The sequence below is a fragment of the Vanellus vanellus genome (genome assembly GCF_965231255.1).
Source record: "Vanellus vanellus genome assembly, chromosome: 21".
NCBI classification, from domain to species: Eukaryota; Metazoa; Chordata; class Aves; order Charadriiformes; family Charadriidae; genus Vanellus; species Vanellus vanellus.
Window position 1 is genome coordinate 8,953,130 of NC_138926.1, and position 23,849 is coordinate 8,976,978.

A 23,849-nucleotide genomic window follows, 5' to 3' on the forward strand; every position below is an offset into this window, starting at 1 on the left:
CGATCACGGGAGTCTGATGCTGTCGATCATTACTGCAACGGATGGACAGATCTGTCTCGTTTTTTGAGTCTCGTAATAGCGCTCTGAGGACAGGCGGGGAGAAGATGGCAGCGTTACGAGGAGGGTTCGGGGAGGGGCGGTTTGGTTTGCGCATCCCCACGTTGGCTCCGGGTGCTGGAGCCGTGGTGCCGCAGCTGGGGCTCGGCAGAGGATGCTTCACCGGCGTGGTGGCTTCGGTCCCCTCCGGTCCCCCCTCCCCTGCTGCCGCAGCACCCCCGGGTCGCCTGCACCGGGGGTCTGGGCCCAGCGGTGCCACCGCCGCGGGGTCTGGGGGGCCGCACGGAGCCGGCGGGACGGCGCACGCGCGTGTACACACACACAGGGGGAAAAACTTGAAGTCAAATGTCTGAAAGTCAGATCCCTTTTTAGTATGAATTTGCTGTATCTCATTCTGAGCACTAATTCCAATTTAATTGCAAGTGGCCTGAAGCCTCTTCAATAGGAGTAACAAATGGTTTGATTTTGTAAACTTCATCAGACTGCATTTTAAATGCGACACACTAGCCCGGCTCGAATGCCAATGAAGCACTGAAGTAGCTCTCTGTTTACTAATTATCCGTTTTTACTTCAAGCCACGCTGGCTGGCTTGTCTGATTAAATCGGATTTGTGGGATAGAGAACAGCTAGCAGAGTTTTCTCTATAGTAAACGAGATTGAAACTATGGGCCGCCTGGCTGCACACTGTAAATTATATTTCCTTTTAAAGGGGACGTGTCGCCTTTCTCCCGCCGGCGCACCTCCCGCATCCTAAACCCGGCGGCGCGGGAGCGCACCCGGCTCCTTTCCGAGGGGGACCTGTCCGGCCTCCCTCGCCCGTCGCCGCGCAGGTTTGGATTTTAATTCCTCCTGCGGCAGAGGCAGCGGGTGGGAGACGGCGCCACGCTTGACGCCGTGATGACTGCGGTGTCCCTCGCCACAAGCTGGACCGGGGTGGAACCACCCCGGAATACAGCGTGTCGCGTCTTACTTGTCTTCGCATCCCCGGCGCTCGCGCCGCTTTGGGAGCGAGCCGCCGGAGAACGGGGATGTGCGTCTCTGGGCTCGCGGCCATGGGGTTCCTCCTCCCTCCAGCAAGCGTCCATCCCCAAAACCCCAGATTTGGGACCACCGGCTATTTGAAACTGCCCCAAGAGCATCCGAAACCCCGCCTGCTCTGGCTTCTGCCTCCGTGCCCTGCGGCAGTGCCGACAGCCGTTCACGGTTACGGCTGCCAGCGCCGGCTCCGGCAGGGAAACATAACCACGGGGAAGATGGGCGAAGGTGGCTGCCGAGCGCGGCACACCGGGGCTGCGCTTAAACCTCCCCGGTTGCTAAGACTTTAATTCCGCGAGCTTGACCTACGCCGCCCCCTCCCTCAGTATCTATCTTTGTGCCCGGGGGCTTTTTATATTTTAATTTGCTTCTGAACGTCCTGCAAAATTAATGGCGCGCTCGGGGCCATTGTGCGGTGTACAGTAGAGGGAAGGGCCGGCGGCGCCCGCCGAGCGCCGCTGCGTTTCCCGGGGAATGAATTGCTCGCCCGCCTTCACCCCTTTTAATTGTTGACAGTAAAAAGCGTTTAAATGCCGCTTAATTTGTAATCATCTTCCTGCAAAAAGGGGAGAAACCATTAAAACGTCAGGGAAATGAATAAGTCCGTCTCTCACTGGTTTGGGGTGGCGGCGTTTCTTTATCGGGGGTGATTTTTCTTCCGATGGCTGAGGGCTGGCTCGGGGCTGCTCCGGGTGGGAGAAGAGGAATGCGCGTGGGGTGGGAGCCCCGGGATGCGCTCTGGCTGTACCACCGGGGCTGGGTCCCCACGTCGCCCGGGGCAGCTCTCCTCGTGGCAAGCCCGGTGATGCCAAGGCACGGCTGCGGCAGGGACGGCGGCCACCCCAGGCACCCTCTCAGCAGCTTTCCCATTTTTTCCCACATCCCATCCCCTCTCCAACAACGGGACACCGCTGCATGGGCAGCTTAAAAAAAAAGAAAATTAAATTCAAGCGAATTGAACGCCCACAGCGGGACAGTGCCCGGCAGGCCCTGCTCGGTGCCGCGGTCCTCGGCTGCCAGAGAACCGCATCGGCAGTGCCTCGGGGCTGCAAACATGCGGTGCCTGACCTCGGTCCTCCATGTGCCGCTGCAGGGATGCAGGGCTGCCTCCTGCATCCTCCGTGCTGGACTGCCATCAGCCTTCACACTCCACAGATGCTCTGCTCTCGGAGGGCGGCTGGTGCCTCCGCAAGCTGTGCCGGTGCATGGCAGCCTCCCAGTTCCGGGTTTTTATGTGTTTCCTACTACAGTATTAAAAAAAAAATTATATAATAATTAAAAAAGGCCTTTTGCGGGTCCTGGCAAGCAGCAACCCGGGGGGATGCCAGCTCCTGGGGGACCGGCGCCGTCCCTGTGGCCAGACCGGTGCATCCCCACCTGCGTGCACGAGGCAGCTCGTCCCCATCGCTGCCGCTGCCGGAGTCGGCCCGTTTTTTTTTCAAGCGGGGGCCAATTAGTTTCACAAATGAGGGCCCTACGGTGCCAGGGAGGATTTGTTACGGCCCCGCGCGCCGGCCCGGCGGCATTGTCCTGCCCTCCGCCCCCGCGGGAGCCCATTGTCCCCAGCCCCAGCGGGGGCTGCTGGCGGCAGATTTATCGGGGCCGGCATCCCGCCGGCCGGGGCCTCCGCTCCGCAGCTGGCCGCGGCGCTGGGGGCTCAGCCCCAGGGACCTTTGACCCGTCCTGCTGTCACCGCCGGGGCCGCCGAGGGCTGCGGGGCCGCATACCTCTTGGGATTTGCTTCGCACGGCCCGTTTGGGGCTGGCTGCTTTTTTATTATTATTATTTTGATTTTTTTTTTTTTTTTTGTCTCAGGAGCGTTTTGTCCGCAGCTGCGTGGGGGGCGTGCGAGCCTGCACCCCCTCGGGTTAAATCGCTGCGGAGGGCTCCCATGCAGGGCCGCCTCTCTTGCTGCTTTTATTCCCGTTTCTCTGGGGGGTTTTGCAGATTTCATAGCGTTTCTGGGCAGCCCGCGGCATGCCTCGCTGAGGCGGGGACCGAGCGTCCCTCCTGGCAGCTCCTGCATCCATGGAGCCACGGGGCAGAGCTGGCCGCGGCGTGCCACTGTGCCACAGCGGATGATGGCACAACGCCGGGGCAGGTGATGAGTGACGGTGCACACCGAGACGCTCTCCAGGATGCCCATCGCCCGGCTGGTCCCCGGGCTGGCGCTGCAGGGTGGCTGGGAGGATGCTGCCGGCACCTTGCTGGAGGGGCATCCTTCGCTGGCACCTGCCTCCATGCCAGGCGGGACCGCCATGCCAATGCCGACGTGGCGAGTGCCCCCCGGTGCGGTGGTCCTGGTGGGCTCCCCTCCAGCCACTCCGCCTCGCCGCCGGGTTCCCCTGGGCTGGTTTTGGCATCGTGGTGAGCAGCCCCCCCCCAGCCCTGCTGTTCCTAAAGGCAGCGCCGATCCGTTGGTTACCTTGAACATCTTGCTGCTGCTAATGAATTGCTAATACAATTTTCTAGATAATTTTATTTCCATAGTCCTCACATTTTAATGTCTCCAAAAAGCTAGCATTTATTTGCTTAATCTCCCTGCGTAATACAATTTGCACTGACTCATAGGTTCTGAACAATCAGCTATGCATAAACGGAAACAAATTGTTTAATAACACAAAGGTCTGATATTTTTATTGACAGTGTATAAGTATCTGAGGTTGGGGTTTTTCTCCTGCTTTTGCTGTCATGTTGGTGCAGCCAGTTTTATACCCGCGGTTGGTGGGATGGAGCTTGTGTTTGTATCAGGGCTTGGCATCGCACGCAACGTCGCCCTCCCAACCCCGTGCTCCCCAGGGTGGCTCTGCGGGGTGTTTCTTGGGGTCCCCTTTCCCCTGGGCACCCAGAGGTCGGAGCTCCGCAGCTCTCGCAGGTGCCTGGGGATGCGGTGATTGCCTGACACCTGCCGTGCATTTGGGCTGAGTCTTCCAGCTGCCTCCAATGCAATAAACACACACACACCCCCACCCCCCCGTGCCCTCCTCCGCCATTCCCCCTGCCGGGCCAGGAGTGGCAGGATTGGGGTCCCACTGCCAGGACCCCAGTGGCACCCAGAGCCCTGCAGCCCTCGGGAGACCCCCCTGCTGCTGGAGCATCCCTGCTGCAGGGTGGGAGCAGGGACACCCCGAACACTCGGTGGGGTGGTGGTCCAGTGGGATGGGGGTGCCTGAGTCAGCTCTCTCCCTCTCCCGCAGGTACGGACATGGCCGTTTTCTGCCTGCTGTGCGGCAAGCGGTTCCAGACGCAGAGCGCCCTGCAGCAGCACATGGAGGTGCACGCCGGGGTGCGCAGCTACATCTGCAGTGAGTGCAACCGCACCTTCCCCAGCCACACCGCGCTCAAGAGGCACCTCCGCTCACACACAGGTACGGTGGCACCGCTGCCAGCGTGCTCGGGGCTGGGGCAGGTGTCTTCCCCACGCGTAAAAAAAAAAACACCGAAAAGAAAGGTGAAATTGTCTTAAAAGTGTTTGAGGCAGCTGCAATTGAGGTTGTTTGGATTTGAAAAATGAAACGGAAAAAAAAAAAAAGGCCGCGTGTAATAAGTTGATCCGGTATAAGGTGACATGTGACCTTCTTAGGGGATGTGTGATCATACCCGCTTCATCGGCTTACGGGCGGTAGATGCACATAATCAGCCGGTGCTCGGCCCTAATGGGATTAGGGCGACCTGCGCTACGTGTAGCTGCCGCTTCGGCGGCGCAGCCCACCAGGGCAGGGCTTGGCTCCGGCACAGCCAGCTGAGAGGGGAGCGGGGCTTTGCCCGCCTGACGCCGTGTCCTCAAAGCACCCGCGCCGTGTCCTCGGCTCCTCCACCAGCACCAGGGGATGGCACGGGGACAGGTCCCGGCCACGCCGTCCCCAGTGGGTGCTCCCGGCTGCCGTGAGTGCCGGTGCTCAGGTCCGGTCACAAAACCCCCCGGTGCAGGAAAAAGCAAATCATTGGGGGATGAGTGGGGAATAGGGAGGGGAGTTTGCCCGGTGCTTTGCAGCCCCACTGAGCATCACGGCCGGTGCCGTGGGTCGCTGCAGGGCCAAGGGCTCCTCGCCCAGCCATCGCGCGGGCGAGCTGGATGCTCATGCGCCCTCCTGGGCTGCACTGTTACTGCTTGCGGGGAGGAGAGCACGTGCCCAGCACTGCGTGCCCCTTCTTCCTTCCCTGCGAAGCAGCGTGCCCGCATCCAGCGGGGACGTGGAAGCGGCTGCGGGGGGACGGGCATGCCGCAGCCCGGGAGGGTCGCTCTGTCCCCGCTGTGGCCGGCGGCTGCCAGAGCCACACGTGTCCCCAGGCGCGGGGTGCCCATTTGGGAAAGGGGAATTGCGCGCTGATGATAAGCACGTTAATGCCCAGCACTGCAGCTATTTATAGCCGGTAATCCGGTGACCTGGGCTGCGGGTCGAGCTGTGCGTGTCCCACCCCAACCCCTGCTGCTTTGGCTGTGAAAAAACACCGGGATCGACGGTGCTTTGGGGGTGTTGGATGGTGCTGCGCAGCTTCATCCTGCACGTACATGGGATGCTCACGCTCCTCCCCGGGGCCAGACCATGCCGGGGGCCCCAGCTCCTGTTTACACGGCTTGTCCTAAAAATTGAGCACGCAGAAAGGCTGTCTGCCTCTGGCCACAAAATCGCTACCTTTGAGTATAGGATCAAAAAGCAAGGCAGTAATTTGGGATTGGGCATGTGGAGGTGAAACGCAGCTGCCAAGAGGCACCTCCTGCTTCGCCTTGGGATGGGGGTCCGAAGGCATCCTGAGCACCCTCCTCCTCCTCCTCCGGTCCCCAGCCGGAGCTGCGGGAGGGGGCTGCAGGTCTCGGCTGCGGCACACAGGGAGAGAGTAAAATATCATTTTAAAGAGGAAGCGAAAGCACAAGCATGTGAGTATATAACGAGAAGGACAATTTATGCCCAGGCACGAGTGCAGTTTGACACGGGGATAATGAAAAAACGTAGGTCATTGTGGATGACTTAAGCCTTCACAGCTGAAGAAAATGTATGAAATGCGGGGAACATTACACGCTTGGCAGCTCCGCACATCTGCAGCAGGACAAGTGAAATACAGTTGGCCATTCTTTACCATAAACTGTGCTTGTAGGATATGCGGCACAGAGAAATTGTAATTACAGTGACAAGACAAATCAGTAATATTTAAATATTCATGAACAAAGTCTCGGACGATCAATCTATCTTTATTGTCCTTGCCTTCGCGGCTGTAATAAATAAGTAGCTGGAGCCCTCACCTTTCCTTCAAATCATTCTGCCTTTGGTGCCAAACCGGAGTTCATTTATCAGCCACCCGGTCTGGAGCACGGGAGACGCCCGGGGCCGGGTCTGTGCCAGCGATGTCGGGCGAGAAGCCTGGGAATTGGGGATGGGGGACGGGAGGGTCGCGGCGCCCTCGGTCTCTTTGCCCTGCTGCAGACCCGAGCATCCCCTGCGCGCGGGGGCCGGCGTGCCATGCCGGGGGCGGCTGGGATGCTCCATCCCCCAGGACGGCAGTGGCGGGTGCCGGGGGTAAATCCAGGCTGGGGAGCCGGTTTTGGCACGGCACGGTGGCGGCTCTGACACCATGCACGGGTGCTTGCAGGTGACCACCCCTACGAGTGCGAGTTCTGCGGCAGCTGCTTCCGGGACGAGAGCACGCTGAAGGGCCACAAGCGCATCCACACCGGCGAGAAGCCCTACGAGTGCAACGGCTGCGGCAAGAAGTTCAGCCTCAAGCACCAGCTGGAGACCCACTACCGGGTCCACACAGGTGGGTGCTGCGAGGGGGCTCCGGTGAGGCCGGCGGTGCCGGGGCGGTCCCCCAGCGGAGATGCCGGCAGCGTGGACCGGGGCAGCGGCCGGGGAGAACGCATCATCGGATGCGCCAGCGCGTAGCTATTGTAAATAGGGGATCAATAGTCAGATCGGTTTCGCTGTTCATTACTCGGTTATCGGCTGTGCCCGCCACGGCAGCGTCGATGCCGGGCAGTTAATTATCTCCTGGAGGCCCCGAGCCCCCCCTGACGCCCCCGTCTCCCGCAGGCGAGAAGCCCTTTGAGTGCAAGCTGTGCCACCAGCGCTCCCGGGACTACTCGGCCATGATCAAACACCTTCGGACCCACAACGGCGCTTCCCCCTACCAGTGCACCATTTGCCTGGAGTACTGCCCCAGCCTCTCCGCCATGCAGAAGCACATGAAGGGCCACAAGCCGGAGGAGATCCCCACCGACTGGCGGATAGAGAAGACCTATCTCTACCTCTGCTACGTCTGAGGGAGGCGGCGCAGGGGCGGCGGGGCTGAGTGGCGGAGGACTGGGCAAAAAAAAAAAAAAAAAACACCAAACCCGCAGCGTCCACGGCCTTGTTTGGTTTTGGTTCTCGTTCCTTGCTTCTCGCCGGACGGATCCTGCGGCTGGCGCCGGGGCGGGGGGATGCACCGGCCCCTTCCCCAGCCCCATCCGCTCCCCCTCCCCGGCCGCTCACGCGCCCGCTGCCCTCGCACCCGCGCTGCAGGGCGGCTTTTGCCCCTCGCAGCCCCCGGGGAACTGCCTCCCCGGCCGGCCCCTCCATCGCCACCGCACTGGCGGGAAGACCGCACAGGAACGACGCGCTTCCCCGAAAGCGCGCGTGCGGCCGGTGCTTTGGGAAGGCTTTAATTTCTGGTTTCCTCTGTCACCGCACGGAGCCCACCGTGGATGCCCCGCTGAGGACCCGGGCTCGGGCATGGGGCTCGGCCCCCCTTTCGGGAGGGTCTCCGCGCTCCCGGGCTGTCGTGTTGCAGGACGAGATCGTCCCCGGGGGAACCCGGCCGTAGAAAGGTGTTTGGGGTGGGGACCTGGGCACGGGGCGCGCTGCTGCGCCGGGCTGCCCGGGGTCTGGGGGGGCGCCGGGGGGCTGCCGCCCTCCCCCTGACCAAAGACCTCTCTATGCGTTGCCCCTTCCCTTCCCCGCCTTCCCGGGGGGATGCGGCCCATTTGGTGATGCACGGTCGATGCGGGTGCCAGCGCAGGTGCCGCCGGTACGGGGCATCGCTCCGAACTGGGGGGGGATCCTCTTTGTTCTGCTGATTTGGGGCACCTGGGAGGTGCCGAGCATGGTGTTTTGCCCAGCCCACAGCTGCAGGAGCCCGCAGGTGAGGGGTGCCCGGTGGCCGGCGGCTTCGCTCGCCGCTTTTTTTGCTTTTCGTTTGGTTTTGTTGAACTTTCTTTTGGAATATTTCCGCATTTAGCACATTTTACTTGAAATTACCTCGTTTTTTTGTGACCTCATGAGCTTTTATTGATTTGGGGGGGACGGGGGGTGGCGTGGCCGGGAAGGCGTGTGCCCGGCGCTGGCGGTGGAGGGGCGGCGCGGCATTGGCGTCCCTGCCGGCCTCCTGTTGTGCATTATCCTTACCAAAACTGGTATTTTTTTGCCCAGCCCTGTGGGGCCGAGGGCGCCGGTTCTGAAGCTACCTCTTGTGTTTGTTTTTGTTGTGTTTCACCTTCGCGGCTGTGGAAGCAAGCTCTGCGGTTTCCGTCCCACGCGGTGCTCGTGGCCGCAGCTTTTTTTTTTTTTTTGTCATTTTGCTGCATTTGGGTGAAAAGGGGGGAAAAGAGCCTGGGGGGGAGTGGGACAGTGTCAGGATGCGGTATGGAGGGCGCTGATGGTCCCTCTTGCCGCGGGGTGCCCATCTCACCTCTCCTGGTGCCGAGCAAGAACACGGATGCAGCATCCTCCATCCCTCCCTGCCTCCCACCCCGGTCCGGCTTTGCACGCGCGTGTGCCCCTGCCTGCAGGAGCGTTGCTGCTCCGCGCAGGGTGGGCGCCGCTGTTGTACGATCCGGGATGTGACTGTGGAGAACGGCTTTTTTAATTGTTGTGCCTAAGATTAAAAGAAAAAAGGAAAAAAAAAAAAAAAGAAAAAATGTTAAAGAAACCCAGTTCTTTCATACGGAAAGTTGCTGCAATTTCTGGTGCACGTGTGTGGCAGCTCCCCGCAATGCACCGGCGCTGCTGGCCACGGGTGCCGCGGTGCCGCGGAGCACACGGCCGAGCTCATGTGGCTTTTTTTTGCTTTAACCTTCCCTCCCATCCCACCGTCCCTCTCCCTCGCTCCCTCCCTCAGTGCCACAGCCCACCAGCTGCGACGGCGTTGGGATCGGTGCCGGCGCAATGCCGCGGTGCCCCAGGCGCGCGTCCCTCCATCAGTTTGCTGTGGCATGGCGAGCCGTGGCACAGCCCCCGCCGCCCCTCCATATATATATAAGTATATATATGTGTATCATAGCAGTGAGGACCAAGCGCCCCGCGGGGCCCGGGCTCCCTCTCCCCTGGCTTGTCGTCGGTGTCGTGCGCGCCCGCCCGCCCGCCCGTCCGTCCCCTTGCTCTGTGTTGCCGCTCGTGGTTGGGGTCCGTCGCTGTCCTCGTTCCGTCTACCTCAGCACCTCTCTGAGCCCGGGCGCAGAAGGTGCCCAAGTTCCCCTTTGGTTTTCTCAGAGTATCTATTGGCTCCTATTTTTTGTACGACTTTGTCCCTCTCCCCTCGCCGTTCGCTCCCTTGCGGTTCTGCTTGCCAGTCCTCTCTGTCCTCTAGCCACAGATGCCGTTAGCTAAAAGTTTCCTGAAAAATAAAGAAAAAGAAAAAAAAATATAAATAAATAAAACCAGTTGTGGTGTCTCCTAGTTGCAGCTCTCCGCATCTGCCTTCGTCCTGTGTAGATTCAGATGCATTTCTTTGTAAGACTTCAGTGTTTCTGACAGAGGAAAAAAAAGAAAAAGACAAAAAAAAAAAAAAAAAGAAGAATATACTGCTGCAGGTTTTTTTCTCTCCATGTGTCACTAAGTGAAGTTCGTGCCTTCTATAGCAAAGAGAATATTTTTTACATCCTACTAACGGTAGATTTTTTTGTAGTGAACATTTTTTGTATTTTTATTTATAAGTCTCATAAGGAAAATAGCAATGTTCAGTTGTATACCTTGAATCTGCAGTTAGAAAACAAAAAACAACCAATAAAGTTAATTCCGTTGTCTCGGCCTGCCGTCTCCTGTTCCTGTGCCTGTGCCTGTGCCTGCCGGGAGGAGGAGGAGGAAGGATGCATCCCACCGGCTCAGGGCGAGCCACAGGGGGACCCATGGCGGTGAGTTTGGGGGTGCCCACTCGGCTCCCCCGGGGCTGGGGGGGGAGGGGGGGTGTCCCATCCCTAACCCAGCCTCGATGGATGGCGGTGCCCCAGGGATGCCAATGACCCCACGGACGGGGAGCAAACCCGCATCCCCCGCCCCGCGGCGCGCTGCCTGCGCGGCTGCCTGCACCGCTGCCTGCACGGCTCACCAGGGAGCTGAGCAAGTTTGCCTCAATGAAAGTGAACTCGTTCATTTAAACCTGACTGCAGAGTAGTCTGGCCCCCCGCTGCGTTAATTATCCTGTAGTTCTCGACTGATTGCTGTACACTAAGCTTAAGCCCTCCTTTATTTATTTACTGACTACATTAACAGCAGCGCCTGCACTCCTTTTGTGCTGCGGCAAACTGTACGGCGTGCCGCGGCAGGGCCAGGCGGGTGCTGCCAGCGTCGCCCGGCCGTGCCCGCGCCCGACGGGTGCTGCCACGCAGGTAATCGTTAATTACGGCGCGGTTGGAGTCACGGGGTGCAAAGCATCGCGTGTTTCTTGCCGGGGATGGGTGACGTGTGCCGGGCTGCCACATGCGCTGGCGTGGGGGCCGGGTTCATCCCGTGCCCTGAGGCTTCCCAGTTGGTTTGGGGGGCTGCAAACCCACCCTGTGGTCCCAGTCCCGGTCCCTGCCCCCACAACAGCTCCTCCAGGAGGGCTTTGGGCAAGTAGAGGAGAACTTTGGTCCTGGCCCAGGCGAGCAGCGGTGGTCCTGCTGCGAGCAACCCGCCGGCTGCAGTATCCCCAGCAGAAGGGGGGTGAAGTCCCTCTCCGGCGTTCGGCCCAGTACAAAGGCGTTATTATCATAACGGGGAAATTGTCGTAGGACCGGGCCTTTGTCTGCATGCTCACGCAGCAGCTGGGAGCGATTATGCTGCAACAATGTTCTGTTCCATCAACATTATGTCCTCATTAAACCTTTATTAGTAGATTAGATTCAGATTTATTGATTTTTTTTTTTTTTTTTTTTTTTAAAGAGGAAAATCCAGGCTCCTCTCGGAGAGATGCCTGGAACTTTTTCCTGTGTGCAGCACTTCCCAAAGCAGCGAGAGAGAGGGCAAAGGGAGAACCTGGATCCTTCCTCCAGCGTGGGCAGCTGCTTCTTCCAGGGGTCAAGGACCACTGAGCTGCGCGAGGGGGTTAGGTCGGGCGCGGGACGGCTTCCTAGCAGAGGCGAGGACGGAGGACCGAGCGCCCATGCGGCCACCGCCGTGGTCCATGGGCTGTGGCGGCTCAGGTGAGCATCTCGCAGTGGGTCCCCGAGGGCGTCCAGGGTCCCAGTGGGCAGGAGAAGGGATGGCGAGGCTGGCTCGGGGGTCCTGCCACCCCCTCGAGTGCGCAGGCTGGGCAGCATCGTGCACCCGGGTCAATGGGCCCATTGGATTTGTCTGTCGGAGCGTTTGATGTTACACGAAGGCGGCTCATTCCAGAGGGTGTTAATTGCCCGCTGCAGTGATCAGGTCTGTAGCACCATCGATCTCGGCAGGATCAATGGGCTGATTTAGTGTCTCGCGAACTCTTTAACTGGACACCTCATCAATAGGCAGCCACTTACAGACCATCAGCGCATTAGCGCGGGCCAGTGCTGGCAGGAGCCCACTCCACCCGTCCTCAGCCCCCCTGTCACTCAGCAGGGAGTTTTCCTGCGGGTGACGGCTCTGGGACAGGGAGCGGGGCCCTTGGCCCAGGGCCAGCGTGCTTGGGGGTGGGTGTAGGAGACCTGGACTATGAACACCCACCTCTCCCCCACTGCCCGCAGCCCAACCGGCCGCAGCGATGCTCCTAGAGCACGGGATGGGCCCTCCTGTCACCTCCAGCACTTTTGAGGATGGTGCCCGCGCTGGTTGCTCAGGTACATTACTGGTGTGAAGGGTGGGCTGTACCTTTACAGGGTCTTGGGCAAGCATGGCAGGGCCGGGAACTACCCCAAAAACACCATTGGTGTTTCTTGTCACGACCCCCTGATACCCCCAGCTCTGAAATGAGTATGGGTACCATGTTGGGCAGCTCTGCTCCTTGCAGTTTGGGCTCCACTCCGAGCTCTGGGCTGCAGGCAGCAGTCCTTTCCACCCCAGTCCGGAGGCAGCCTCATGCCTCTACCTTGGGGGGTGGGGGAGAGAGGCAGTGGGGGGATTGACTGGAGCTGCGGCAGCAATGGGTGACCCCATGGCTCTGCCAGCACCACGTGCCCACGGAAGCAGTCCCCTTGGCACCCCGGTTCCTTTGCCGTTGGCTGGCACTGGTTCTCTCCCAGTTCCTGTACCGCTGGGCAGGTGTTGGGGGGGTAAAGAGGCCCGGGTGGAGGGGATAAAGGGGCCCGGGTGGGGGAACAAAGACCCGTGCGGAGCAGGGGAATAATGGGGAAGGGGCCACGGGCGTGTGGCCCCCGGTGCTTCGTGCAGGGAGGCGGGGGCTTCCCCAGGGCAGGCGGGCTGAGGGGCAGGGGGGACCCCCGGGGGCGGCGGGGACCCCCGGGCGGGGCGGGCGCTGTCCGCGGTGCTGAAGTGGCGGCGGGGCGGGCAGAGCGCGGCGCAGGGCTCCGGCCGGGGTCCCGCTGCTCCGCCGCCCCTCCTCGGCCTCCGCCCCTCCTGCCCCCAGGGCGGGGGGCGCTCAGGCGTCCCGCCACACCGACCAGAGGGTGCCCAGCGTGACGCTGTAGGCCAGGACGGCCGCCAGGTACGCCCGGAAGAGCAGGACGTCCAACACATAGCCCACTTGCAGCCACTCGCGGGCGACGTCGCGAAACTCCTCGCGTTTCTCCAGGAACTGGCGGATGGCGGTGATCTCCCGCAGGATGCCCTGCATCCGCAGGGAGCCCTCCGCCTGGCCAGCAGAGGCCGGTGCGGGCCTCATGCCCCCCACCGTCTCACACTCCTGGGGGTCCTCACAGCCGTAGTGGTTCAGCCTGGCTGCACGACCGAGAGAGGCAAGTATGAAAAACCTCTTTAGACAGGGAGCTGGGATTTCTGCGGGTGACCCAGGCATCCAGATCACCGTGCAAACTGGGGCTACGTCAACATAGACGGCTACGTGGGGCCCAGACCCCTTCGGTTTCCGTGGGACCTCTCCATGCAGCCCATACCTGTGCTGTCGTTGCTCTCCGCCTGCCTGGAGATGTCCAAGCTCTGCGTCCTGCTTTGGCTGAACTTCTTCCTGTCCCGGATGCAGAGCATGACGGTGGCTCGTTCCAGCAGCAGGCGCTTCACCCACTCGGGGACGTGGGGCTGCAGGTCTTGCTTGTGCACCAGGCGCACGATCAGGATGGTCTCCGTCAGGCTGATGACGAGCAGCGCCATGCACACCACAAAGTAGATGCCTGCGGAGATGTCAGCCAGGTGAGCGGTCTGCAAAGGCTCATGCACAGAATGTGTTCCTGAGCCAGTCCTCACTGCCCACCTCTCTAGGGGACCTGTGGTCTCCACGGAGCAGCAGATTGTGCTGCTCCAGGCCCAGCACTGCTGTAGCAGTCAGCGAGGCAGGAGGTGCTGCCGTACCTATCAAGGGGGTGCCGACCGCAGTAGCCGGCAGTGTGTCAGATACGATGATGAGGAAAACCGAGTAGCCCAGCAGGAGCGTGATCTTGAAAGAGACCCTCTCGCCACTGTTGGGAGGGAGGTAGAAGCCCACGATGTCCATAAGCATCAGGAAGATGCTGGGGAGCAGGAGGCTGACAGTGTAGAAGAGGGGGCGTCTCCGGATGACTACCTGTGGAACAGAGAGATGGGAAAGGCTCAGCGAAGGGTTGAAACCAGGGCTTGAGCTAGTGTGGCTCTCCACCAAGGCAGGTAAGGGTGGAGGGATGCACTAAGGTGAGCCAGAGGAGAAGGGCTCCGCACCGGGACCCTCCTGCCTGCAGGCAGGAGCACTGCGGCAGGGAGCAGCTGGTGATCAAGGAACAGGAGCCAGGGCAAGACCGTTCCCCAGTGCCCCGTTCCAGAGCAGCTCGGTGGCCAAAGAACCTTACGTAGAACTTCATCTCGGCATAGCTGTCGCTGCTCTTGACGCTGAACTCCTGGAAGCTGCTGAGGACGTAGAGCAGCTCCCACTCGCCCTGGTTCATGAAGACGCTCCGGTCGAACTTGACCAGCTCTGGCTGCCGCCATAGCGAGAGGTTGATGTCACGAACTGGGGGGCGAAGGGGAGGTGAGGACCAGGGGTGCCCGGCCCCGGGCGCCGGCAGCTGGCGGCACCTCCCCGCCGGGCTGGGTGCCTGCCCGCCCCGCGCATCGCCGGTCCGCTGGGGCCATCTAGAGGGACGAGTCGCCTTCTGCACGGAGCTCTGCAGCCCGGCGGAGGCCCTGCCCGCTCCCCCCGAGCCCCTCGGCCGCGGAGGACCCGGCACTCACTGTGGTGCAGCCAGCTGGTGAAGGTGAGCGAGCAGTTCTGGACGTCGAAGGGGAAGTTGTAGATGTCCAGGCTGCAGGCGGTCATCACCTGGATGGGTTTGAGGTTCTGCACCTCCCCATGGTGGCTAACGTAGACGTAGGGGACGTGTGGGGACTTTCCAACGTCCACGCTGGGGGGCACAACAGACAGAAATGTGGGCTGGGGAGCACCTTTAGTGGGGGGTCCTCCTGCTGAGGGGAACTGCCCTGGTGACACGGGCTTCTCCCCGGCACTGCTTGTTTGGCAGTTCCCAGGCAGACGTGCCAGCCTGGCATCACCTCTGCACTGCCTGGGCTGCTGCCCACTCCGAGCCCCAGGAGCATTTGTGTCCTTGCCCCAGGGCTCTCTGGAGCCCGAAGGAACACCTTAAATCACTACAGAGTGGGAAGGACGCCGGCTGGCTTCGCGGGAAGGGCCGGCAGCTCTGCAGCTGCCCTCGCATTGTGCTGCCTTCACAAAGCCTTTCTCCAGATATCTGGATCCCACCCCCGGCACGGCGTGGGTAATTACCGACGGTTGCGGTTAGCCAGCATTGGAAATGGCCCAACTGCCGAGTCGGTCCCCATCTGCAGCTCGCCCGATGCGGGGAGGCTGCCAGCTCTGTGCCGGGAATACAAAGCGTGGGGCAGCGCATGCCCATGGTGGGCGAGGGGGGTCCGAGGGGTTCGGCTCACTCACAACTCGTTGATGAGGATGTCGGGCACCCAGATGCTCTCCACAGGGAGGGAGATCTGTGTCAGGTTGTCAAACCGCTCTGGGTTCCACCTGAGGAACTCGTCCGTCCAGTGCTGGGGAACAAGGGAGAGGGGGCTGGGAGGGCAAGGTCCCTTCCAGTCCAGCAGCACCCAAACCCCACACTAGCACCCTGCCACGGGAACCAATCTCCAGGGCCACCCATGGGAAGGAGGAAAGGCTCGTCCTCCAGCTACTGCACCACCCAACGGTGTGACACACGGAGCACGAAAGCTGTGCCTTGGCTTTCGTGCCCTACAGAGGTCTTGTCGTCCCCTGGGATGGGCTCGACCTTGCTGGACTCCTGCAGGGCTACATGCCTCACCCACGGGAAGACCTGTGTTTGTGTGGGTGCCTGGCCCCAGCAAGGCAGGGGCAAGGGCGCGCGGTCCCATCTGCTCACCTGCCTGTACCAGACGTAGGTGGTCAGCACCTGGTTCTTCTCGTCCTGCGGGAAGAAGAGGACACAGCGTCAGCACAGGGGGTATTGGTGCTCTGGCAGATGGGCAGAGTGTGCCCAGAGGCCACTGCACAGCGGGTACCACTCCCCTTGCTGTGGACATGCAGAAGCTGACCACACTGACAGCAGCTGCCCCCACCCCCTGCAGGGCAGGAGCGGAGGACTCACCACGCTAAGGATGGCATAGACCATGAGGTCAATGGCTACGTCGGTTGTCGTTCGCCAGTCCCGCACGGGCCGTGTGCCCTTCTGGTAGTGGGCCAGCAGGTAGTGGGACAGGCGGCGCAGGGCTGGCTCGGCAGGCTCAGGCGCCCGGCCCCCCCGCCGGGTACCTGATGGCAGAGGGAGAGAGGATGGATGGATGGATGGATGGATGGATGGATGGATGGAGGGCTGCTCGCCACGGCTGCAGTCACCTGGGGGGTGCCAGAAACCGCAGGATGCTGCTGGCTGCCACCCCTCACTGAGTGGTTGAGGCTTCCCATCAAAGTTAAACGGGAGCCTGCCAGAACCATCACCTAATGTTTCATTAATGTCTTCTGCTGTGCAGGTGGATGGGGCCATGACCTTCCCCCGAGGGCTACCCGGGATGCCAGGGCAGTGGCAGTGGGGACCACAAGGGACTCGCTGCCCCCAGATAAGTTTCCCACCGCTCACTCCTTCCAGGGACATTCGGTCTTTGCTGTGCAGGTGGAGGCAGTGACAGTTAGAGATGAACCAGAATGCTGAGTTCATTTACGGGTATCCTGGCGTCTTGGCGTTTTCTTCCTGTGGAAGCAATCCTTTGGCTGGTGCTGCAGCGTTAATTGCAGAGCACGTTTCTCTTGGCACCCGAGTCCTCGCCGCAAGGCAGCCAGCAATGCTGCAGCCGTGCCACGCTCGTGGCTTTGCTCTGCAGCACGCCCAGCCCCGGAGCCCAATTCCCGCCTAATGAAAGGGACTAATTGGAATAGATCTGCAGGATCTTGGGAAAAGCTGCCGGGCAGGGAACTTTAATCTGTCTTTTAAGATTAAAAAAAAAAAAAAAGCAGCAGCAGCCTCAGCCCCTCCAAGTCCGCAGGTGGTCGGTAATGCCGGGGAGCCGGCTGGGCGCACGACCCTCGCCCAGGCAGGCATGCGCTGACGGAGGCAGCGAGGGGGGGCAAGAGGCAGCAATTAGGGCGAGGGGAGGAAAACAGGCGCTGCCGTCACCATGGCCGGGGCCAAGCGGCCTTTCCTGCGGCAGCTGGTGGCAGCTGGCTCGCGCCCGCACTCCTCCTCACACCCTCTCCTCCTCCTCGCGCCCGCGCCACCGAGCTCCAGGTCAGGATGCTCAGGCTTTGCAGAGGGATGATGGGGCTGGGTTTGCCACGGCTGCTCTGTGCACCTGCTGCGGACACCATGCCGGTCTGTCTGGACCCAAACCTGTGCCAGCACCTCGCCTGGAATAAATCGGCACAGCCCTGGCACACAGGTGTGCATTGGCCCGGACCTTCCCACCCCCTTCCCTCCGGCATCACCAGGGCGAGAGCGTTGCTGCTCCCATTCCTCCTCTGCCATCTCTGCCGGGGTAATGGGGGAAAAGGTTTTGGGGTCGGGAGTGACGCCCAAGTGAGAGGGGCTATCTACCCGAGCGGCCCAAAGACCCGAGTTACAAACCGGCTGAGAAAGCTTTCAGCTGCGCTGGTGCAAATCAGCACAATGATTTTTCTACTATTTCCCAGGAAGGTTAAACAGAAGATAATAACGACAGCCCGTGAACAGCTTGGCAGTCGGTTTTGCGCCGTGTGGAGCTGAGATTACAAACCACAGGCACAGCATCGCTTCTGCGTGCTGCCATCCCCAAAACCCAGCTCCGCGTTAGGAGGGATGACACGTTATATTGGAGAAACCCCTTTATGGGGCAGAGGGCTCAGGCAGCAGCTTGCAGACAGAAGGATGCAGGCGGGCAGGACATCACCCTGTTCCTCTCTGTCTTCAGGGCTGGGACCCGGCACACTTCCCGAGCACTTTGCAGCCCCGGACCGACGAGCCCGCAGCACCGAGCTGGGTTCAGCTGCCCCTTTCCCTCGCTGCGGGCGCTCAGCCTGCGTTGCTGAAGCCCATGCTCAGGCTTCTCCCAGGTACGTTGGTCTTCAGTAGTGTTATGGTCTCTGCACAGAGCAGCGTTTGCATGCCGTACCGCGCTGCTTGGGTTCGAGGAAGGTCTAGCACCCTTCGGCACAGGGCAGCCTTGCTCTCCCGCAGCTCCCCCAGCCCTGCCCGCGGGTCCCTGGCCTTACCTGCGCTCTGCAGTGTCCAGGCAAGAGGCAGCAGGGCCAGAAGAGCCCCGAGAGCGGTAGGCGTCATGGCTCTGCCGGCCGCCGGCTCCCTCCTCTCCAGCTCCCCAGGCTGCCAGCTCCGCAGTGAACCCGAGCAGGGAGGCAGGCGGCACTCCTTGCTCGCTTTCCCCCCACCGTTGGGTTTTTGAGAACGCCCAATTAATCTCGCGATCAGCCTCTCCCGCTGCATCAAGTTTCAGGCTGGGAGGATGCGCTAGGAGCCCACCCAGCCACCCCCCACCCTGACGGGTCCCCCGGGGCGGCCCTGACCCTGGCTGGGGTGCCTGGCCGTGGAAAAGCGGGTTTTGGAGGTGTGAGCATCATGCCCGCGTGCAGCAGGAGCGGGGGGTACCACGGGGGGAGAGGATGCTGCGGGCACCAGGAGCTCCTCAGCCGGGGGAAACCCTCTGAGATGGGGTGGTCTGTCCGGGGAGGTGACAGACATGGCACCGGCAGGGGATGGTTGTCCCTGAGCAGGGAAACAGGGGCTCTGGAGGTTCCCACTGTGCCAGCACCAGGGGCTGTGTCCATTGCTGCACTTCCCTCACGTTCCAGCAAGGGAAAGCGCTCCGTCCAGGCTCGGTTTCCCCCAGTGTTCAACACCTTTGGGCAAATAGGGCCGTAAGCAAATGTTGGGCCCGGGTGATGAAGGGCAAAAATGGGTTCAGCGCCTGCCCTCCAGCCACAGCATCCTTCCCTCCATCTCAGCATCGTGTCCTTGGGGCGAGGCAATGTCCCCCCGCCTGGCAGGGGACCCTCACCCCCACCCCCATTCCTATATATCTTATAATCCTATATATTTGTGTATGTATATCTTTGTTTACACATGTCGTAGGTGCCTGTGCCCCCACCAAGCTGCTGGAAGTACTGGGGAAGCGGTGGGCAGAGACTGGAGCCTGCGGCGGCGCAGAGCAAATCGCATCAGATGGCAGCGTGGAGTCACTTAAACGAGATAAGAATTAGTGCGCGGCCCTGATGAACTCCCCCTCGGCTGCCAGCAGCAGTGTCAGGGCGAGAGCGAGAGCAGAGCCGGGGCTAATTTGATTTCTCGGCTCCGTTAGTGGCTGGCGAGTCACCTCCCGGGGAGCGCAGGCAGCTCGGAGCTCTTTCCCCTTATTGAATCTAGGTAATAAAAATCACGGGCAGCGCCGCCACGGCGCTGGGGACCGTGCCCTGCTCTGCCCCCTCTGCCCCGGCCCCCACATCCACGGCGGGCAGGATGCGGCCGAGGGGGCGAGGACCGCTCAAGCGGAGCCTCTGCTGCAGCATCATTAATGCTGAATTTTCTCCCTCGGGTTTTACGTCTTCATCTTAAAGAGATTTTAATGTAGTTCCTATCAGCCCTCCTGTTATCGGATATCTAATTAGCGTGATCTATTATAGCCTCGTATTACGCGCGCGCACAGGGGGCTCTTGCGGGACTTTTTGTGGGACGGCTGATATCAATCGGCAGCGCCCAGATCAGATTTACTTTCCGAAATGGCGTAATGGGATTTTATTAGCCCTGTAATCTGCTGCACGGTAATTGCTTTTCTGGGAATCGAAGCGCTTGGCGTCCGGGGCTTCCCGTGGCTCAGCCCTGCGTCCCGCCCGGGCTCTGCCACAGCAGCAGCATCTCTGCGCTGCACTGGGGACCTTCCCCAAGGCCAGACGCAGCCGTGGGGCTGACAGAGGAGCCGCGTGTCCCCCGGCACTTGCGACGTCGCAGGCAGCGACCGCCAGCAGAGTCCCAGTCCACATTTGTGTGCGGCCCATTGGCTCCTGGAACAAATGTTCTGGCTTTCCGTATCGACTAAGGGCTTTTCCCACAGCAGCCGTGCTGAGAGCAGGTACTTTGGCTGGGCACAAGTAGGGAACTTCAGCCAGTGCGCCAGTGCTTAGCCAGGAGCAACGGTGATCTCGGAGGCTGGGGAGGGCGCAGGAGCGGGGGCACAAAGTCCGTGCGATGCAATGGGATGAGTGATTCTCAGCATCCCCCTCCGTGAAGGGACCAGCAATGCTCAGCGTCCCCCATCGCCTCAACCTGCCCTTCCCAGGAAGGCAACCAAGCCCTGCGCGGGTGTTATTTCCACGGCAGCGTCAGCCTCAGCAGCTCCTGCCCCTTTTCCCCGGGGACTCGCCAGGGGATGCCGGGGCTTTGGCAGGCGTGCCGCCCAGCTCCGTGCAGGACGGGGTGCTGCTGCAGGGCCGGGGACCAGGGATGGAGGTCTCAGCTGTGGCAGCCGCCTGCACAGAGCAGGCAGGGGAGAGAAGCAGCCCCCCACCCAGCTGCCAGGACTCGCCTTTCAGAGCGTGTTTGGAGCGTCAAAAGCAATAAAGCATCGCGGAGGAGCCCTGGCAGCGCGGCTGCCTGCCGGCCCCGGCCCCATCACGCGCCCGAGGCCGCCCATTACGGAGCCTCGCGCTCCCCCGAATTGCATGTCTGCTATGATTTAACGCTGCGAGACATGAAATAAACACCATGCGCCAGCGGCAGGGCTGCCGGTGCTGGCACGGGCGGGCTGGCAGCAGCCCCCCACGCCGGTGGGATGTGGGAGCCTCGGTGGGGGCAGGAGAGCAAGCCACCCTCCTGTGGAGCAGTGGTCCTCGGGGATGCTGAGGGTTGCTGCATCCCCAGGGTGCCACGAAGGTCCCTGGGGCTAGGGGGGCATGCGGGGTCTCTCCCCCAGCACCCTCTTGCACGGCTCCATGATCGAAACAGAGACCAGAGTGGGTGCTTGGTGCTGCATCCTGGGCTGATGGGATCACTGCCGTGGGTCGGTGAGGTCACTGGTGGCTTTGCAGGTACGGAGCCCATCCGCACCCTGCCAGCAAAGGAGCCCGACGCCTTTAAATCCCCCAGCGAAGGAAGGGAAGGGAGCGCTTTCCTTTCAGTCCTCTTCTCCATTAGACACCCTTCAGGTGGTAGCAATATTCTGGTGCCGTTTCGCTATCCATTAAAGCCAGGCAATAATAAGTATGGGAAGGTATTTGCAGCCCATTGCTGTTAATGAAGGAGATACAGCTCATCCCGAGCGGGTATGGCAGCCATACATCGCAGGCACGGCATCACCCGAGGTTAGGCAGGAATTGCCTTGCTGAGAGCGGACCCAAGCAGTGGTTAGTCTTGTGTGACCGTCTTTTCCTTTTTCTCTTTATGTTGTAAAGGAGGCCTGTGCCGGAGCGGCACCGGGCAGGAGAGGGAAGCAGGGCTCTGGCTGCCTGCCACCTTCTCGGCAGATACTCCATCCCGGAGGTGGGTTTGCAGCAGGGGTTGAGCACGCACCGCCTGCCTTTATGTAAAAATCTCATGTCGGCCTTCCTCACCTTTCACCTCAGCGCTTCTGTTGCCGCTGTACTTTGTAAGCAGCATTTCCAATCAGAAACCACAGCTCTTCTAGCCTGGGTTTGAATAAAACCACACTGGCCATCACAGCAGGATATTTTCCCCTTCATTTTCCAAAGAAAATGAGAAAGATTTCAAGCAAATTGGAAAGGTTAATTTGGGCTGTAAAGGCCGTTAGCTTTTGATGTAAAACAGCCGAGAAAGCCTTACAGCAAAGCCTCCTCCCTCTTGTTTCTGTTGGAGTCCAACATGCAGCTCGGGGGGCACAGCTGGGCCCTGCCCCGGGCCAGGGGTCCCAGCCCTGCCAGTTCCTATCAAGAAGTCCAAATCCAGTAAGGAAGCTCCCGCAAACGAAGCAATCCCCCTTCCACGAGCCACACTGACAAGGCAGCTGGTTTGGGGCAGGGAGGCAAGGTGGCTGATCCACAGGTGCTCCCAGGCCAGGGATGCTCTCGGTCCAGGGAAGGAAGGTAGAGACAGATGCAGAGCAACACAGCAGCAGTGCTGGAAAGGTCAGGCACTGTCGCACAACATGCGCGGACGGCCCGGGACGGGACAATTGCCGGAGCCCGGCTGGGAGCAGAGGGTGCTTGGCTGTGTGCAGGATGCTGCCGATGTCCAGGCTGGGTGTCAAGGGGAAGGTGAGCATCTCCAGGCTGCCCGTGGCATCACATCCTGATCACCCCAAGGCCAAGAATTTCACAGGGAAGCATGAATTTGTGGGCACCTCTGTTCCCAGTTGCTGAGCTCGAGCCAGAGCTGAGCACCAGACTTTCCTGTTGGAGGGCAGGGCTTGTGCCAAAGGGGAGATGAGAACTTTCCACCATTTCTGTTTAAGAATCGGAACGCGTCACCCACGTGTGTAGGTGACGTGACGCGGGGCCGGGATGTGGCCGAGGGGCAGCGAGATCTCCCTCATCCCACCACTGAGTCCAGAGCTCCAGGTGAGAAATTCCTCCCTCCGAGGATCATTTGCCATCTCAAGGGCGAGTGTTTGGTACCCGTTGAAACTCCCTGCAACTCCCTTTCCCTAGGGCTGATACACCATTGTGGCAGGGTTTTTCATTTTGTAAAGCAGCAACAATGCAAACTGCCTCCTTGTGCTGAGACAAGGCTGTATGGGAGGATCTCGGGATGTGGAAGAAGTGGGGTAAGGGCAGATCTTCAGCTCGTTCTTCGTCTGAGGGTGTAGGACACCCCCTCCCCCCCCTCTACCCCCCCCTGTGGTAAATGATCTTTGATGTAACAGTGCTTTTGACTGTGGTTGACACTGCAAACGAATCACTGGTACCTGTTCTGAGCTCTAATTAGTCACTGCAGCATTAATCAGGCTGCTGAACATAATATACACCCTCGGCAAACCCGGAGCTAAAAATACGAGGCTGAGTTTATCTTTGTAACCAGGACGTGCAGGATTTATATGGTTAATAGCTTTTTTTTTAAGGTAGGGAAATCCCTGGGGACCCTTTCCTGGGCAGGGAGCTCTGGCCATGGGCTGTGCCGGCCCGGAGCATTCTCATGGCAGTGCGGCCATCCCAGCAGCTCAGCGTACGCACGCTGGGAGTCGCGTCCCTCAACAAGACCATCTCCCTGCTCGGGTTTGCCCCAGGTCTCCACGACAGTAGGATATTCCCGGGCAGGACTAGTCCCTTAGGGATGCTAAATGGGAGGCAGAGGATGGAGGCGGTGACAGGGCTGGGAGCCGCTTGGGCAAAGCGGCGTTCCTTCGGCAGAGGCACCGCGTCCCGACCTGCTGGGATCCCACTGCAACAACGGCAGTGGCCAACATCATTCCCACTCTCTCGCAATTAACACCCTCACGGGCTCCCGAAACGGGCAGAGCTTCTTACTGGGTATCTTTGTTTTTTCTTTGTGTACCAGGGATGTCGGATAGCGCCGCCGGCTCATTCGGTTTTGCTTCACCAACCCCACCGACTCCTCGCCCTCGCGCCTCCCCCGTTCCCACACTGGGGCACCTGTGGGAACGCGGGAGCCAAGAGGGTCCCGGCACAGCGGGAATCCCCACACCGCATCCCCAACGAGAGGCAAGGGATGCGCAAGGCAAGGGATGCGCGGTGCGCGCCCACGGCCCACGCCTGCCCTCGGGGGGGTTGGGGAGGATTTTTAGGGAGAGAAAGGTGAAATCTGGGCTGTGCCGGCACGAGGCGGGGCACGGACCGGCGCTCGAGGCCCTTCTGCTGGGCGCGCCTGGAAAATGCCCATTTCTGCTGATTTTAACCAGTTCCAGAAACGCCCGGGCGCGCGACCACCCACCCTTGTTATGAACCGTTTCTTGGAGGTTTTCCCCCAGGACGCGCCGCCCCCGGAGTGCCCCGGCCCGGCGTGATCCGCGGCTGGGTTAAAAAACGGGGATAACGGGGGCGAGGGATGCTCGGGGCGGAGCGCGGGGCGCACC

The 23,849-nt window shown here is 60.7% G+C and overlaps 2 protein-coding genes across 3 annotated transcripts in view; one reads left to right on the forward strand and one right to left on the reverse strand.

Moving 5' to 3' along the window:
* Positions 1 to 8,364, forward strand: part of ZBTB16 (zinc finger and BTB domain containing 16) — a 59,651-nt gene extending 51,287 nt beyond the window's left edge. For both annotated transcript variants that reach the window (XM_082493766.1, XM_082493767.1), the window contains exons 5-7: positions 4,290 to 4,460; positions 6,682 to 6,849; positions 7,122 to 8,364. In XM_082493766.1, the coding sequence (XP_082349892.1) occupies positions 4,290 to 4,460; positions 6,682 to 6,849; positions 7,122 to 7,351 (569 nt within the window). In that variant the 3' untranslated portion in view covers positions 7,352 to 8,364. The remainder of the gene's footprint in view (positions 1 to 4,289; positions 4,461 to 6,681; positions 6,850 to 7,121) is intronic.
* Positions 8,365 to 12,840: 4,476 nt separating this feature from the next.
* Positions 12,841 to 18,298, reverse strand: LOC309680223 (5-hydroxytryptamine receptor 3A-like; the record flags this gene model as incomplete). Its single annotated transcript, XM_082493769.1, has 9 exons — positions 12,841 to 13,139; positions 13,313 to 13,546; positions 13,725 to 13,935; positions 14,195 to 14,355; positions 14,577 to 14,746; positions 15,295 to 15,404; positions 15,752 to 15,796; positions 15,977 to 16,140; positions 18,070 to 18,298. 9 exons carry the CDS (start codon positions 18,296 to 18,298, stop codon positions 12,841 to 12,843), a joined length of 1,623 nt encoding a protein of 540 aa, XP_082349895.1.
* Between the last annotated feature and the right edge of the window lie 5,551 nt (positions 18,299 to 23,849).